The 18,819-nt window shown below is 31.1% G+C and overlaps 1 protein-coding gene across 1 annotated transcript in view; it reads left to right on the top strand.

Moving 5' to 3' along the window:
- The first annotated feature begins 7,912 nt into the window (after positions 1–7,912).
- LOC143077280 (alpha-L-fucosidase-like) overlaps positions 7,913–18,819 on the top strand; it is a 31,756-nt gene continuing 20,849 nt past the window's right edge. Inside the window, exons 1-3 of the mRNA XM_076252964.1 lie at positions 7,913–8,250; positions 16,390–16,496; positions 17,711–17,841. Of these exons, the coding sequence (XP_076109079.1) occupies positions 7,913–8,250; positions 16,390–16,496; positions 17,711–17,841 (576 nt within the window). The remainder of the gene's footprint in view (positions 8,251–16,389; positions 16,497–17,710; positions 17,842–18,819) is intronic.

Here is an 18,819-nt window from a genome sequence, read left to right on the forward strand (position 1 = left end):
GCCATGAAGACAAGGAGATGTTTCATCTTGTTGTGTGTGCTTTAATATAGATACGATAACGTAGCCCCACTCACTAGCCTTGCGCTCGTTGGGGCTACCATACGGTTTGTTGCCTCGTAAGGTAACAAAACAAATTCACTATAACATTCAACATATAGACATATTTTCATATAAACCTGTTCAATATAATCAATTCAAACATCATTTATCAAATAAATGATGTCAATCGGTTATTAAATACCTTTCTTCAAGGTTTTTTTAGGCAAACTGTTGACATTTACAAAGGTAGTCGAAGAAAGTCGGTCAACACGCTTGGGAATCTATAAAGTGTTAATGTTTTGGTGTTTTTTTAGCTGACTTAATGAGGAAATATATATCTTTGTTAAAATAACGAGTTAAAGTGAACGATATATCTTTAAATATCGCCATAAAACTCCCGTTGTGAATTACAACGGTATGCTACATTATGACACATGGGACGAGCGTAAGGCTGTGAGTGGGGCTACGTTATCGTATTTAGCTTTACTACTGCAAATTTTGATCAAAATGAAATTTTCAATGATACCTACATTATAACCACTAGTAAGTCGATGAGGTCTGAGATTATACTGTTCTTCATTTTGATAGCTACATGTACATGTATCACCAAGGTTGTCACTGTACATCAAGCACTGCATAGAAAAAAATGTTTACTTATATCAAATGTTAACTGAGTCTTTAAAAACATAAACCACAGTAAGCGTACCCTTTAACAGGCTATCCTGACTCTGTGATTTTTACGTTTGTTGTTGTTCATTATATATGTACAATTTGTGAATAGTGGTTAGTTTTTCCTATTTTTGTATGGTCTGTCATTGTTGGCTTGTCCTGTTATCTTCTTTGTATTATTTATTAAATGTATAAAGGTAAAAAAATAAGAGTTAATTTTTAGATCAAAGATTTTGGTTTAAATGTTTGTTAAATTAAGATGTGACAATTTTGGACATATGTTATGGACCCCTCATAGGCAAAATTAAAACAATCTTATTTTGATGAGTTCGTTTGTACTGAGAAAAAGGGACAACACAATTTGCATAATGATAAATATACAGTATATATATGACTAGAGGTTTTAAAGTACTTAATGAACCCACATATTCAATAATATTAATGTTAATATTTTGGATTTGCTTTGCATGAATATTGATTGCAATTCATACATTGTTCAGGTTTTGAATAAAAATATGTAGAAGAAATGAATGCTATGCCCTTCAAAAAAGCACACATTAATTTGAAGTATCGTCATAAGATATATTAAAAATGCTGAAATATACTGAATGTCAAATGAAACAATACACCTATGTGTATTTTGCATTGAATAAAAATTCAGAGTCAGATTATTTTCTAACTAAATTTGTCTGTATACGTAATTTTGCTCAGCTCAATTGAGAAAAAAAACAACCAAACCAAAATGTGTTCAACTTCAATTTAATATTTAACAAATATCTTAATATCTTTTTAAACAAACAAAAAAATTGGGAGTATCAAAAACATTTCTTTTGGTATTCAGACTTTCAGTAAAATATTTTAATAATATATGTTATGATGTTTGATATACTCTTTTATACGACAGTTGGACTGATAAAATTAAGCCTATTCACAAATAGAGATACCATACCTGTACATTGACTCTGAATAAAATAACAATATGTACTAGCATTATTACTTACATTTTTATTTGCAAAATGTTCAGCAAGGCTACACGAAGTGAATTGTCCATAATAAAAGGTCTTTCTGCATCTTGGACATATTGCTGAAACATACAGTTCAAATTATTTTTTTATAAAGATACATGTTTAGTACATGCAGATACATTTGTACTGATAAAATAAGTATTGTTAATTTTGGGGTACTAACATTCTCTTACATTCAAAACCATGTATTTCCAACCCACTTACCATCTTACTTCTGTTATACTAAAATTTTGTTATCAAATCATTTTTGCAAATTTGAAGTAGAACTATCCAGGAATAATAGAAAATGACTATCATGCATAGTTTTAAAAATATATTGTAGTTTTTGCTTTTAAAATGAAGGTAAAATGTAATGTTCATTGTTTTGGAGGGAATTCTTTTTGATAAGAATGTTGAAATTATTTTATCAGTAAAAACTCAAAAATAGAATAAATGAACAAAATGTTCTTTTTTGGTAATATGTAACAACTCTTAACATTTTTCAGACCTTGAATGTTTTGTTTTATATGTCAGTTTCATTTTTGATGATTTTTTATGTACAAAAACAGGTCCAAGAGTCAACCCCCACACCCCCACCCCTAAGTAAATAGATGTTTGCCCCAAAAGAGAAAAAAAAAAGAATTTAGGAGAAATGAATTCTTAAAAATTCCTTATAAAAGTCAGAGTAAACTACTGATTGTAACAAATTTAAATATTTTGAAATAAAAACCTTTCAGTTTTTGGTCAACTTATTCTGTACCGTTGTCGTTGACAGGTTGTGCTGCATGTTTTTGAAATGAAATTCTGTTCCATCCAATGCACTGGTTGATGCTAACATTTATTTCACATAGCACACAATAAGTACGAGGGGTAAAAGACAAATATTTTCAATTTTCAGACGGCGTTCTTTTTTACTTTCTGCAAAATCGGTAATAATTTGGGTAAGGGAAAGAAATGGACAAAATCATGCAATGTAAATGCGTTTTTCCTTCTTTGATAACTTTAGAAAGATTTTAGCCATTGATGCAATAATCTGACCGTTCCTCCTAAATTTTATAATAGTTGTCACTTATTTTGAAAATAACATTTTGATTTAGTCCATAATGGTCCAGTATTGATGCCTCGTTTCGGAATGCATGTCTGTGATTCCGTAATGCCCAGTTTTCAAAATTTTCTTTTGTCTTATCGGGGCCTTTTATAGCTGACTATGCGGTATAGGCTTTGCTCATTGTTGAAGACCGTACGGTGACCTATAGTTGTTAATGTCTGTGTCATTTTTGTCTCATTGGCAATCATACAACATCTTCTTTTTTATATGATTCCTGTTCTAGCATGAATCTCTTTCACTTTTTCCACAGATACATTTCTGTCTCCCGTTATCCCATACCATCCTCCGTATATTTCATTGGCTTTGTTGTGAGACGAAATTATATCAGGTATCCCAAATATTTTAGATTTACAGCCTGCTTTGTTTTGATTAAAAACCTGTGAAAATGTTCACTGCACACGTTAAACTTCTGTGTAATATCATTTGGCAGTAGACTAGACTGAATTATCTTTCGTTCAAAAGTTTTTTTTGGAGGGTGCTTTTGTGACAAAATACAAAAACAAAAGCTTTTGAACAACAGATAATTCGATTTAGCAGTAGACCAGCCTCAGTTAGAATATTGGACTTCAATTTTGATGACAAAGAAGTCAGTGGAGTATTTTCACCTGCGCATTCACATATCTGTGAGCTTTTAAAGCTACAAAGGGATATGGTTATTTACTGACCATAATGTTTTAACATCCTGTTGATCACTGATCACTGTTGTCTGCAAAGTTTTTCCATTTGTGTATTCTTTCTGTGTACATCGTGTGTTCTTTTATATCAGAATAGTTCTTTCAGGGGAGATACCTCTATATTCTCAAACATGAATAATGACTATTTTCTTGATACTTTTTTAGGACATGCTTGAATATCCTATTCAATTTACAAGTTTTGTTGGTTATTTATATGGTATAGAATATATTGCAGTCACATAATACTTTGAAATCATTGTGGAAAGGAATGAAAACATCCACAGATTTTAAGGATCTATGGATCCAATAAATTCTTAAAAAAGTAGAAAACATTGATGAATCTGCATAATGGCCTATTAAATCTTTTAAAAAAAATAAAAAAAGCTTGAAGAAAACATTTCATGACATTAAGCAGTCTACAAACAAAAATTGAACAACATTTTTTATCATCTTTATTTTTATCTGAAAAGTCATGTTTCCATGGCAACAACAGGGTGACACATTTTGATTATGGAGTGACACATATTTTTTTGTGAAAATTGTGACAACTAAATAATAAAAGTTTGTTTTTTTGACGATGTATCAACGGTTTTCTTAAATAATCTGATATGTTTAGACATTTATATCTTCAAATAGAAAGCCGGTAGAGGTATGTTTATTTGCAGTTATGCAAAGACTTAACAGAAATATCTAAACAAATGTTATGCCAAAATATCTTCTTTACTTTAAAGTGAAAACAGATTGAAATAGAAAATAAGCATGTTGGGGCCAAAGATAGAGCTATCTTTGCCCCTTCAAAATAAAATACAAAAAAAAAAAAAAAAAAAAACAAACAACGCCAACAAAACTGATAATTTTGTTTTAAAACTAAAATAACATATCAGACACAATGACGGAATAGTCAATCCTGGTAGGCAAGAACATAATACTCTTCTCTCGAATTTTAATTTTCCGAAAACCATGCCCTGGTGATACTGGTATGCTATTAATTCAACACGTCTCTGTCTTTTTGCAATGTGAAACCATTGAATACATGTACGGATGGGAGGAGAAATTTCTAATTTTACCAAGCCGAGTGCAAGTTCTCGATCTGTTCTGTATCTGTTGTCGTATCTATACTACAAATCGACCTACAAGTACGTTTGACTACCGGATCGTAAACTTGAAAATATTCCTAAAATTTAAAGCCATCATTGAAGACCACTGGTTGAGTTACAATTTGCGGAATGATTTTCAAAATCATTAGACATTGACACACAATTTCTCGGCCAGCCAGTATTTTCATAAACTTCTTCACTTCCAATTTTTTTATTTTTTGGTTTTTATGACATGAAAGCACTCTAAATACCGTTTAACTTATATATATAGATAGATAAAGGTATAGGCTTTAATAACATATATGGATCTTATTATAAATTTATTAACAAGCAGAAAACATTAAACTTGCGGAATAGGTGGTATATCGAAATCATAAACTAATAATTAAATTCAATCTGTTTATCTGGTGAATCGTTTATTTTGCAATTATCAATTGCAGTCAGCAGGGTTTAAGAACATCAGTTGTTCGACCTGTTTGTAAAAAGCGTTTTGACGAAATATACTTCTACTGAATTAGTATACATTTGTGTGTAGAGGAGAGTCGAAGCACGACTACAGGTGCGTGTTTTTCTCGCTGTATGGAAAACCCATTGGTGATATTTGCTGTTTTGTTTCTCCTTGACCAATTTCCATTCTCAATTTAATTCTTAACTTGTTTCGTCTTTTTGCGATTGCCAAATAAACTGATCATCAGATGTTACAAAACAGTTCTTAATAATAAAACTGAAGGAAAAGTTATAAGTTGCCATCTAGACATGAATTATTCTTCTACCTTCGTGTACCTCGGACAACAGGGAGAACATTTATTTCATAAAAGTAGTATGCTGTCATATATATATATATAGGCGTAAAAAACAATTTTCACATGTGCAGATATATATATTCATTAAATAATATAATAAGATAAGTAAAAAGTTAACAGTTCCATTCTATCGATTTCATCCTTCCATTTGGGACTCTTCAGGATAACTGATGTAGTGTCGCTATAGGCGACGTCGTTAAGGAGGTTTATGACGTTCCGTCATTGTTCGTTATTAAAAGTTCTCTGGATTTAATTTTGATCGGAACGTTGTTATGAAATAACGTTCCATCTCTTTTCTATATGCTTCATCCCGTCTACATTTAAAAATAGGCATTATTTGAAAATGTTTTTTACCACAAATGTCAAGATGGGCACTAATTGGCGAATTTCTGTATTGTGAGTATATATATATATGCCTTATATATCATGTACTGTAGTACGACGCTAGATTAAAACTGACGTGGAAAGTTAACACCTGGCCACCGAAAGCTTCATTTTGTCGTGTGGTCTAGAGGGACGGCTACAGTGAAGGCGATTTGGTGTCACGATATCTTAGTAGCATGGGTTCGAATCCCGGCGATTGAAGAACCCAAAATTTGCGAAAGCAAATTCAGAGATCTAACATTGTGTTGGGTTGATGTTGTATATACATAATGTACACAGCCATGTATCACAATCACTGCTGGTGATGATGGATAAATCTGTTGTAGAGTTGTCACTGGCTCAGACGTACTTATAAATATAATTATTTTCTGTGACTGTATCTTACATTAATTTGTAGGATCCTTTACTATAAATAATTTAGCTGATCTGTAAAAATAACATCTCCATGCCTTATATATCATGTACTGTAGTACGACGCTACATTAAAACTGACGTGGAAAGGTAACACCCGGCCACCGAAAGCTTCATTTTTTATGAAGCCCAGGTGGTCGTGTGGTCTAGCGGGACAGCTACAGTGCAGGCGATTTGGTGTCACGATATCTCAGTAGTATGGGTTCGAATCCCGGCGAGGGAAGAACCAAAAATTGGCGAAAGCAAATTTACAGATCTAACATTGTTGGGTTGATGTTTAGACGAGTTGTATATACATAATGTACACAGCGATTTATCACCATCACTGCTGGTGATCCGATGGATAAATATGGTGTCACTGGTTCAGATATATATTGGAGATATGTGGGTCACATCTGGGGAATATGGAAACATGGTTAAGATGAATTCAAAAAAACATTTACGAATTGTCCAATAATTTACATTCGCGAATTAAAACGGAAATGCGCTGCTCAACTTAAAGAAATCAAATGTTTTGATGTGTGTGTTGACATAGAAACAGATCTTTGTACACAATCGACAGATAAACATCAGGAACTACATGTTTCGCCAAGCCATTCAAATTCTTACAAAAAATCTATACCTTATGGACTCGGTATTTGCGTTAGGAGAATTTGCTCAACAAAAACAAAACGAATTAAAAACGCACCTGAAAAAACCCACAATAACGCGTCAACTGAAGTTCAATGATAAAAGTAAACATTTTTAACTTAGATGATCTATTACAGTACAAATCAAAGCAACATCAAAGACATGTAAGTGCACAAGAACCACAATTTATTATTGTATAAACAAACTAATGGCTGTGGACCATGCAGGACAAATTGTACATTATGCTCACACATAAATGGTACCACGGTATTTTGTGATAACACCGGACATGAATATGAAATTCAGGGACAAATAAATTAAAAGCCATGAAGGTTATGTAGTCTATGAAATTAAATGTACAAAATACGAGAGAAAAAAAGTATATATGTAGGACAAACAGGTGATACACTATATAAACGGATGTTATTGAACTTTACGAAAATTAGAACAAATCAAAACCGACGACTTAATTGCAAACCATTTTATTCAACAATATTCGATGTAAAATTAAAAAGATACCGCCATAGGAAGAGTTTTGGAGAGAAGTTTACAGAAAACAACGATGAAGCTCTTTGACTAAAAAAAAACTGTAAAGCCTGATGGACCTAACACAATGCATAAACAATAATGAAAATAATTCTAAAAAAGAGGGGAAAAAAGACATTTGGAAAATGAACGTCAAAGTAGTAATTATAGAATTGTGTATCTTAGCGATGTTATTGTTGTTTCAATGTTGTAATTCATTTCAATGAGGAGAAGGTCACATTGGCCGAAACGTATGGAAAATTGTGTTATAATTTTGATAATATAATCAATTATAGACTTTATATAATAGATATTGTACAATTTTTCAATTATTCATTTATATATTAAATGTTAGTTGTAATATCATTTGACATTAACCTGTAATAAAACACCTTGCACTCAGCCTGTAGTGCAACATGTAATCACATCAGCGAGACGATACTTATTATTTCTAAAGCATATCGGTTTATACTTATATTTAAAAATCATCGTATCGTAACTGTGTATTTAGTATCTTGGTATACATGTGAAGTTACATATTTTTATGTCTTTATAAGGTGAATGGAAAATGTCTGCCTACCGAATTTGTGTTTTGTGTTTGTTTTTCTGTGTTAATTCATTAAAATACGAACCAACATGGGATTCTTTAGATACAAGACCACTTCCACTGTGGTTTGATGAAGCTAAACTTGGTATATTCATTCATTGGGGTGTATTTTCTGTACCAGCTTTTATGGGTGCTGGTCTTTGGTGGTCATGGAAAGGTCAGCCATTGCCGGCTATTGTGGATTTCATGCGGAAAAACTACCGTCCAGGTTTTACCTATGCAGAATTTGCAGCTATGTTCACAACAGACTTTTTTGATCCAGAGGAATGGGCTGAAATGTTTCAAGATTCTGGTGCAAGGTAAGAGTACAATTCATATAAAATTTGAAATTTATCTAATAAACTGTAAAGTGAAGATGTTGTGTGAGTCAAGAGTCTCCATCCACTTCGTTCATATAATGTTTGGTGAACAGATTTATCGAACAAAAGAACTCCTGCTTCACGATGTTCTTCGATAAAGTTATAATACACATGCTTTATGTAATGGTCATGATGGTATAACAAAAGCACTGAGTATTTCAAATGCACGATAATATGTAAAACGCGTCTATATAGATTCTAGGTATAAGTTTGGGCGCATTTGTCATGATTTCGGACATCAATAATTTACACAAAATTCATGACAAATGTTATACAAACCAGGTTTTGATAGTTCAGCTTGGTTATCGCTGATATTAGACAAGATATATTCAGGAGGGTCCGTGTAACACTTATCATTTCAAAGTTTTAAAAAGTTTTTGAAATTTTAGATTTTTGGAATTTTGGTAAAAGTTTTAAAATATCAAAATTCAAAATTCCGTAAAAGTTTTGAAATTTATAAATTTTAACCAAATGATTAACATACTTAAATTATAAATATCGTTTTCAAATTTTTATAGTTTACATATTTGATCAAACGTTAAAAATACTATACCTAACATGCAATTTTGATTATTTCACTTTTTGAAAGTTTGAGTTTTTAAATTTTTATTTTAGATATCAAAATTGGAAAAGGGGCGAAAAGTGGGGTACATCGTAGAGTAAAACAGAAATTTAGAAATTTAATAAGATAATACAACGTGTATTGAACCATTTTATTGCTTAAAGATCAGTAGAAATTCATATACATACTCAACCTAACCATACTATTTGACCTACTATTGGTCAGTTTCTAATGTTACTCCTAAAATGTGGGTGCTGTGAAAACCAGCATGTAAACTGGTCATTATCAGAGCTGTGCATCTTATTTCAAAATGAATTCTCTTCTTTTGAGAAAGATTTATTTTGTCATCCAATTTTTCACCGCTTACAACCAACAGCCTGTGATTTTATTGTATACATTAACTTTTAAGTATCATGAAATTGAAATTGAGAATGGATAAGTATCAGTATGTTTTTTTTTAAATATCAGTATGTTTTCATTTCATCTTGTTTCGTTCCTCTTTTATTTCGTTTCGCAATTTACAGGTATCCCTCTTTTCACCACTTTCCTATTTTTGATATCTTAATCAAAAATTTAAAAAATCAAACTTTCAAAACGGAAATAATCAAAACTTCACGTTAGGTTTATTATTTTAAAAGTTTGATAAAATTTCTAAACTATCAAATTTAAAAACGATATTTAGAATTTTATTATTTTAATTATTTGGTTTACATTTCAAAAATCTAAAACTGTCAAAACTTTTTAAAACTTTGAATTGATAAGTGTTACACGGACCTAGGAGAAATGATCAAAATGTACGTTAACAAAAGAGATAAGTTATCAATATTTTCAGGGCTGCATCACCTGTTTATAATTTTGTACATTTCTATGCAATACATCCTGGTATTTTTGTCTGTGTGTGTAGTCTAAAAATAACATTAAATATTCCTTAAATGGATTTGTTTTCACACCAACCTATCACAAAGACGAATAAACGAAAAATATTGAAACATATCAAATTCATCTCAAATCAGGATTATCTGTATTACAGAGGTCATATCTTTCCCTGTTATTGAACTAGACTTGAGTTGAGTCTTGCAACAATTTAAACAAATGTAACGTATACAACAACTACAATTTCACTGTGGTACAATGTTCTATACATTTAAAGCTCTGCTGTACCAAAGGGTGATAGATTGCCATGACTTGGTTTTAAACGTCAGTTGTCTGTCAAGTTGACTTTAAAAAATGTTCTCCTTTGAAACTACACGATCAATTAGAACTTTTAAAAAGCATCTTCCGAACATTTAAACGTCCCTACCATGAACTGGTTACCTAAATTACACAAAAAACCATAACATTCCGTTTCATCTCCTCATCTAGTAAGTGTTCTACTACTAATCTATCACTGCTTCTAACTACCTCCCTTACTACTATCAAAGAACTGGTTTATTAACTTTTGTAATAAAGCTTATGAAAATACTGGTATCAATCATTTTTGGAGTGTGAAAAAATCTTTAGAGGTTTTAGATAAAATACATGCTTTTGATGGTCCTTATAAATCTGTTGACAGTTAGATTTTTCTTCTCTGTACACTACACTTCCACGCAATCTTATAAAGAAAAAGTTTATGTATTTGATAAATTGGTCTTTAGAAAAATCTCATTGTATTTGTATTTGCTGTAACTCGTTTAAAGCCTTTTCTGTAACGAAAAAGGGAAGTATGATAGATACACTTACTGGAAATATGAGGATATGATTGAAGCTTTAAAGTTTCTGCTAGATAACATGTATGTACGTTTCGACGATAAAGTGTATCGCTTTAATAGCAGATTTATTTCTATATTGCTATGAATCTCAGTTAATGACCAATCTCAGTAAAGACCCATCATTATTGTATTTAGTTGATACATTCAACAATACCTACCGTTATCTGGATGATATTTTTTCGTTAAATAATCCAGAGTTCTCTAAATATACTTTCGAAATTTACACAAAAGAACTTACTTTAACTAAATCTATCATAAAAAGTAACAGTTGCCCTTTTCTAGATTTAGACATTTTAATTTCTAACTGGAAACTACAGACTAAAATTTACGACAAAAGAGACGATTTTTCATTTCCTATTGTTAATTTTCCATTTTTTGGACGGCGATGTGCCTTTGGCTCCATCATACTGTGTTTATATATCCCAACTCGTTCAGTCACTACAAAAGTTTAAAAGTCTGAAAAGACCAGTTTTTGTCTTGATTTGCATGAACTTTTACTCGACATTCTCCAAAAGTATGACTTGTGTCTTAATTTTTCTTGACAAATTCTCATTTATATCAAATTTGTATGAAAATTACTTGACATATTCTTGACATTCTGAATATGGTCTTAAACTTTCTTGACAAATTCTTGACATTTAAATACTGTCTTGAAATTTCTCAACATGTTCTCGACATTCTGATTCTGATCTCAGTATGGCTTGACATATTCTGAACATTTTGAATTGTGTCTTAAATTTACTTGACAGTTCTGAATTAAATCTAATGTTTAAAATAATTTAAATTTGGATGTGTTGATATAAAACACTTTAAAATTGAGTTTTTAAATAATTACAAATTTTGATTCCTAAATCTTATAAATTAATTGATTAAAACCAATCATACTGTAGACATATTTCATTCTACATTCATAATTATTATATTAAATGTTTATATGATTAAACATTATTGTACCAAAATGTGGTCTATATATTAATAGCAAATTATGATAATATACAAATCATTCATTTAACAGAAGAAAAATTGTGTAATGTCATCTGTTGGAATATATATTAAGTATTACACATGGGCAAGGATGTTCCCCATAAAATTAAGGTATTCCACACACCCAGAGTACACGCAACTGTCAAATAGAAATTACAGCTTTACCTGGAATAAGCCATACAACTTATCAATTGACCGACCATGCCACTACAATTTAAAAAAAGTTTGTTCACAGACGAAAATGAAAATCATCATTTTGATGAAAAAAATGAATTGAAAATTGAATATTTCCCAAAGATTAAAAGAAAAGTATTATCTACCCCAGGAATAATAAAAAAAAATGTATTTATAATGGGTCCATTTTCTATAAAAATCATTGGTCTTATGAAATGGATCCCAAACAGACCTGTATAATATAGACCTTCACGAAAGCCCCCCCCCCCCCTCTTATTTCAGCCACACAAACCCAAAAGATGAATTTTGGGGTCCAAAAGAGACGCAAGGTCACATTTTAAAACTGCCTTATAGACACCTATTTTAGTAAAGCAAATTTGACTAGCAGTTTTGTGAATGGCAAAAATCTAAATGCTGTTTGTCAGCAAGTTCAACTTATATTCCAAGTGAAAACAATTAATTAAACGTTTAATAAAAATTAATCAAAATCAAACTACATGGGGGATTATTCAGGGTATTCCAACTAAGTTGCACCAAAAGGGTATCTTACTACACAAAATTAATCCTTGATTCTTCAAAGTTTAGTTTAGCCATAATAAGTATATAAAGCAAAAGAATGTCACAAACAGTGCAGAATAAGTCTGTTCACATTTTTAGGCGAAATTTATATAACTAATTATACTGTTGAGATAGTGTCAAGACATATTTAAGACTGTCAAGAATGTGTCTAGACATATTCAGACATTATTTAGAATGTCAAGAATATGTCAAGACATATTCAGACATTATTAAGAATGTCAAGAATGTGTCAAGACAGATCGAGACATTATGAAGAATGTCAAGAATATGTCAAGACAGATCGAGACAAATTTAAGACAGTCAAGAATTGGTCGAGACTAATCCAGACTCTTATCAGATGATACAGGAAGTGTCGAGAAATTTTAAGACAATGTTCATACTGTCAAGACACTTGTCAAGAAAAATCAAGAACCTTATGCGACAAATTCATACAATGTCAAGATGTTTTTAAAATTATTTAGACAAATCAAGAATGTCGAGTAAAAATTCATGCAAATTCAGACAAAAACTGGTCTTTTCAGACTTTTTGACTTTTGTAGTGAGTATGGCCGTGGGTGTTCTGATGTCATAGATTTTAACGAACGTAATCGATGAATCACTGGGAAATTATTATATCAAGGATTTCGATACTATAAATTACTTGAAACTTTTACTAAATTTTCATAGATACAAAGATTTGATTAGTAAATTTGGCTGTACCTTATTAAACTTATTAAAAATGGTATTTCACATCCTAAATTTTATGGTTGTATTGTACTTAAAGCGAGGAAATCACTATGTGATCCGTGTAAACTCATCGAACCTTTAAACAAACTTATAAGTAAGGGTTATCGTACCAATATTGTAATTAGATCTCTGAATATAATTTACATTGTCACTTATATCGATTTGTCATAAGCAAATTAAAACGTAACTAAATTGTATCTTCTATTGAGGCGGGATGTATAGAGATGCATTTTTGGCATTACACAATCCATGTCTTCTCTGACTGTTCATGACGTTAAAATACTAAATCCTTGGGATGTGTGTGTTTTAGTTGATTTTAGTCTCTGATGCATGATTTGTTATTAATAATTTTTTGTTTTGGCTTTTAACTAGCTGTCAGTAACTGCGAGTACTCTCAAATTGTACTTTCTTGTTAATTCGACCTGTGGGTACTATTTGTAATACTTTTTTGTTATCTTATATTTATATGGTTTTGTCTATATATATACCAGCTTTGATTATTTGGAATATCTACTAATTTCCACTTCTTCATACTACATTTGTATGAACATCAATATTATTCTCCTTAAATCTGTACAGGGAAGTTTTAGCTAGCTCTAATTTTATAGTTTTATTGTTGATATTCACTCCTTATGTATCTAGTGTTAAATTATGTATTTATATGACAGACCTTTCATGGTATACCTAATTATTTGAAGATTTTATAGACAGAGGTAGTATACCTAAAACGACAAAGTTATTTTTCAGTTACCTGTATATATTATGAAAACCGTTTTTTTTTTTCAAAAGTGATTATTTTCTAAGGGTTAACTATTTCGCGGTGGTGACTTGCCATGGCTTTGTTTGGACTTGTTTGTTTGCTTTTTGGCCTTGAATGTTTGTCCGTGATATTGTATTAACTATGTATTTACATTCAGGTATCGCAGATCAAATTTATTCGTTCATAGTGTGTTAATTTACGTTTTTTTTTATTGGGTTAGGCCTTCCAATTGGTGTTTTATTGTGTAATTTCTATATTGTGATTTTATACTATTGTTTCAGAAAAAGAGAGAAGGTTTGGTACCATTTAAACGTTTAATCCCGCTGAAAATGTTTGCACCTGTCCTAAATCAGGAATCTAATTAACAGTAGTTGTCGTTTGTGTATGTAATTTATACGTGTTTCTCGTTTCTCGTTTTTTATATAGATTAGACATGGTTTTCCAGTTTGAATGGTTTTACTCTTACTAGTAATTTTGGTGCCCTTTATAGCTTGTTGTTCGGTGTAACCCAAGGCTCTGTGTTGAAGGCCGTACATTGACCTATAATGGTTCACTTTTATAAATTGTTATTTGGATGGAGAGTTGTCTCATTGGCTCTCACACCACATCTTCCATTATCTTACCTCCTATACATTTCCAGGAATATTATTGGTTAAAAGCGTCCGCGTGCAAACCGTGTATATTTGATATTAGGTTAGTAGGGAGGCGGGGCTTATCTCATACACGGTTAGTAGTGGAGTTACGTCCCTTTATATTCCATATTAGGTAAGAAGGGGGCGGGGCTTATTTCATACACGGTTAGTAATGGTGTTATGTCCCTTTATAAAAACAAAACGGTACTGAGAAAAAAACTTAAAAGTTCCAACAGACGACGAAATTGATGATTAAGATTGAAATAAATTCATAAAACACATTGAAACCTTAGAAGTCGTTATTGTTTGCATCTGTTTTTGTAGGATCAATGAAAGTATTTTCTTAATGCTAACAGTATTGAAGACTTGCTCATTTTGAGAATCACTAGTCTTAATTTCACATGTTAAGATAGTCGGTAACATAAATTCGTTACATAGTGTGCTAGTGACGTAATACGGTATATATGGGGTCAGTAAATTCCATATGGGGATTCGAGCTTCGCTCTCACCCCATATGGAATTTACTGACCCCATATATACCGTATTAGGTCACTAGCACACTATGTAACTAATAATATCTATGTACTGGAAATCTAAAGTAAAATATGTTTTTGGAATGTCAGGATCTACCTTTTTCCTTTTTTTACAATCATTCTTTTTTATATTTAAATTGTCTAACCATTTCCTATCTGATAAACTTGTATTGCCATTCCCCCTCTGAATATAAAGAAACAATCAATTGCAGTTTAATTTAATATCAACATATATAAAAATGTAGAAAGTAAAAATCACTCATATAAACGATAATTAAATCATATATGTCTTTAATTATGTTGGAGTAGGTTATAATTTTGCTAATTTGAAAAGAAAAGTACTATAATACTGTTGGGTATCATTTAGTATAACAAAACAAATGTATACTTACAAAAATATAAAACATAATTATACTTGTTCGAGTCCATGGTATTTGGATCTCCAATATGGATAATTTTAATCAAGAGGATATTTTGATTGCTCTGACGTATTATAGAAGTATCTTTTTGGAATCGAGTGAACACACTATAAACATATATCGGGATAACTTACGCAGATTATTAACATTCACGTGTCGTAGCAAGGGTGTTACAAAAAAGATACTATACTAGTGTCTCTCAGCGAACAATTGTAAATAAAACGTCGATGCTGGACGTCGATGACTTCATTACAAATTGCACCTTTTTTTCAATGTTCTATTTTATTCTGAAAGTGATTATCCCTTTTATAACATGTGTAAAAACAAAACCCATATCTTCGAAATGATATGCCAGACAAATAAGTTAAAGCATAATGAATCAACAGACGTCCTTCAAGACGTTTTGTTTTTGAATTATGTTTGTAAACCGTGTTTGTTTTGGAAATTGTTGCAAATTACTGGTAAATTGAGATGCAGTATGACGTTACAGTGCACCACAAATCACCCTGTCTGGATGATATTTTAGTGTTTTCAATCCTTTGTGTTCTTTGGTGTGCTTTGGTATAATAATGTTCGTATGTTCATAGTTCATAGACTTTTTGCCATGTCATTGGCAGTTTGTGTTTTATTTATGTGTTTGAATATACCTGATATATTTCGCCTCCGTTTTGACAGATTCTGATTATGAAATTTAAGCTATTAAGTTTCAGGTAATCATATAATAACAAAATATGGAGGTCATGAAATATATCAGAATATAAATATCTCTAACTTTTACTCTGTCAATGCTTTGTAGATTTGAGGTGAATTTTTGTTACTTTCCATTTAGACAATTAATTGTTTGAATACATCACAAACTTTTTTCAAAAACGTTTCTAAGTAGTTGGACTTAAAGACTTAAAACTCCACTGTGCATTATACAGTCTAAGTAGATTTAAATGGGTCGTTTCATCTTATTACAGATATGTTGTACTAGTAAGTAAACATCATGAAGGTTACACCAACTGGCCATCAAAGTATTCATTCAACTGGAATTCGAAAGATACTGGTCCTAATAGAGATCTTGTTGGTAAGTTTTGTGATGCACTACCAATTAAACAATCAAAGTAAATGATTGAAATGTTTAAGCCTAGACCAGAACGCCATGTTGACAACACGTAAACTTATAGTTCTAACTGGAATATAAAGTTCTTGATTCCTGTACAAAAAAAAAAAACGATATATAAATGCTGACCATAAGGAAACAAACATTACATGCCTCCTCGAAATAATGTTGTGAAAGTATTTAACAAACATTTATCCATCATTGTTTAGATATTACACGAATTTGAAATAAAAACTTGAATAAGTTGAATAATGCATGGACAAAAATCACGAAATTATAATTTTGAAATTTATTTGGTGAAATTTTCAAAACTTGAGAAAAAAAAATTGAATTTGGATGTTTAAAAACTTTCATAAGAATCCAAAAACTTATAAGATGAAAACTTTTTTAAAATTTTGAATGATAAGTACATGTATAACACAGACCCAGATAACCGCATCATCGATTTATAGGGCTGTATTTGCGTCATTTGGAAGTATTTTCTTTGTTACACCAGCATTGCAGAAGATGACTTGACAAGGCCGTGTCAAACCAACCAACGTGAGTTCAAATATTATGACGTCACTAATATGTTCAGGTCAAAGTTATAAAGGCTGGGTCAACGTATATGCCTTCACAAAGCCGTAATATGCATGTTGATCAAGTGCCGTGAAGAGTGTTTTATAGTAAACAGACAGTGGGAACCGATAAATTCGAATATTGACTCAATGTTACATTATTTACTTTTGTTATAGTTTGTCAACGATTTGGAAATGATTTGTTTTTCGTTTGTTCATTAAGTTGAGAAAAGTTCAACGGAGGCTGGGTCAACGTATATGCCTTCACAAAGCCGTAATATGCATATTGATCAAGTGCCGTGAAGAGTGTTTTATAGTAAACAGACAGTGGGAACCGATAAATTCGAATATTGACTCAATGTTACATTATTTACTTTTGTTATAATTCGTCAACGATTTGGAAATGTATTGTATTTCGTTTGTTCATTAAGTTGAGAAAAGTTCAACGGATATTTTGTGTTCAAATATCAATATATTATTCCTTTCACAATAAATTGTGCGAAGTTCGATAATGATGCATTTTACTTCTACTATTCACGAGTAATGGAAGTAAGATATAGGCTTGTGCAATAGAAAGAAGGTATACAATGTAGATATTACAATTTCGAGATTTGTTTACAGGTGAGTTAGCGGCTGCAATCAGGGCGAAAACACAGATGAAGTTTGGACTATATCACTCACTGTTTGAATGGTTCAACCCAGTATATTTGGATGACAAATATTCAAAATTTAAGAAACGCAACTTTGTCAAGGTATTATATTTAAAAGCTGATTATGAACATTCTTTTTTCCCCACCGAAAAAATATTCCAATGTGAGACTTATGCTTGTTGTTTCCGGTAGAGGCGTCAAAATTTTGCAAACCGTTTGCAAACATAGAGTTAACGAGATGCATATATGGCAATGCAAAACTTTTTGGTAAACATTAGTTCAGCATTGTCGCATCTCATTTCGAAAGACATTATTCAGGCTGTCTTCTCAATTATGATCTGTTGAATTTAAAACTTTTGCTTATTTTAATGGTTGTAGTTGAAATTATTGAATTTTTTTAAGAGGAAACTCTAAAATTCAATCAATTATAATTTGTTCACCCAATCATCATTACTATAGTACATACCAATGATAATAGTGTAACAGTGACCTTGAGTCATGGGTAATTTACCTTGAAATGCATCCTTGAAATAATCAGTTTGTAGTAAACATAGTTTAAAGTGGAAATCATTATTTTTTGTCCTTTGTCAAGCAAGCAATAACCTATCAATCATTGTTGTCATAATCTATTGACTTTGAATGTACTACATAATTTAAAACATGTTACATATGGTAAGCCAACATGTTCAAAATTCTTAATTCGTAAATTGTCAATTTGTAGCTTGTATTTTTGTAATTTAAACATTCTTAAATTATAAATTATCAATTTGTTACTTCTAACTATGTGCTTTATAATTGTGATAATGGTTAATTGTCGATTTATATATTGATGTTTGGTAACTTGTAAAATGTTGATTCATAAAATGTCGACATATTGAATGTCATCGTTGTATTATGTTCACGATCGAAATTACAAAGATACACGTTACAAATTTACTATTTACGAGTTGATAATTTTGACCCCGTTGGCTTTCCATAGTTACATTTTTACTGTGCTGAAATTACTTATATTTAGTATTTACTGTGCTGAAATTACTTATAATTAGTACTCATTTCTGACAAAATGTCTGGATAAAGGAA

The sequence above is a fragment of the Mytilus galloprovincialis genome, chromosome 1 (genome assembly GCF_965363235.1).
Source record: "Mytilus galloprovincialis chromosome 1, xbMytGall1.hap1.1, whole genome shotgun sequence".
In the NCBI taxonomy this organism is placed as follows: domain Eukaryota; kingdom Metazoa; phylum Mollusca; class Bivalvia; order Mytilida; family Mytilidae; genus Mytilus; species Mytilus galloprovincialis.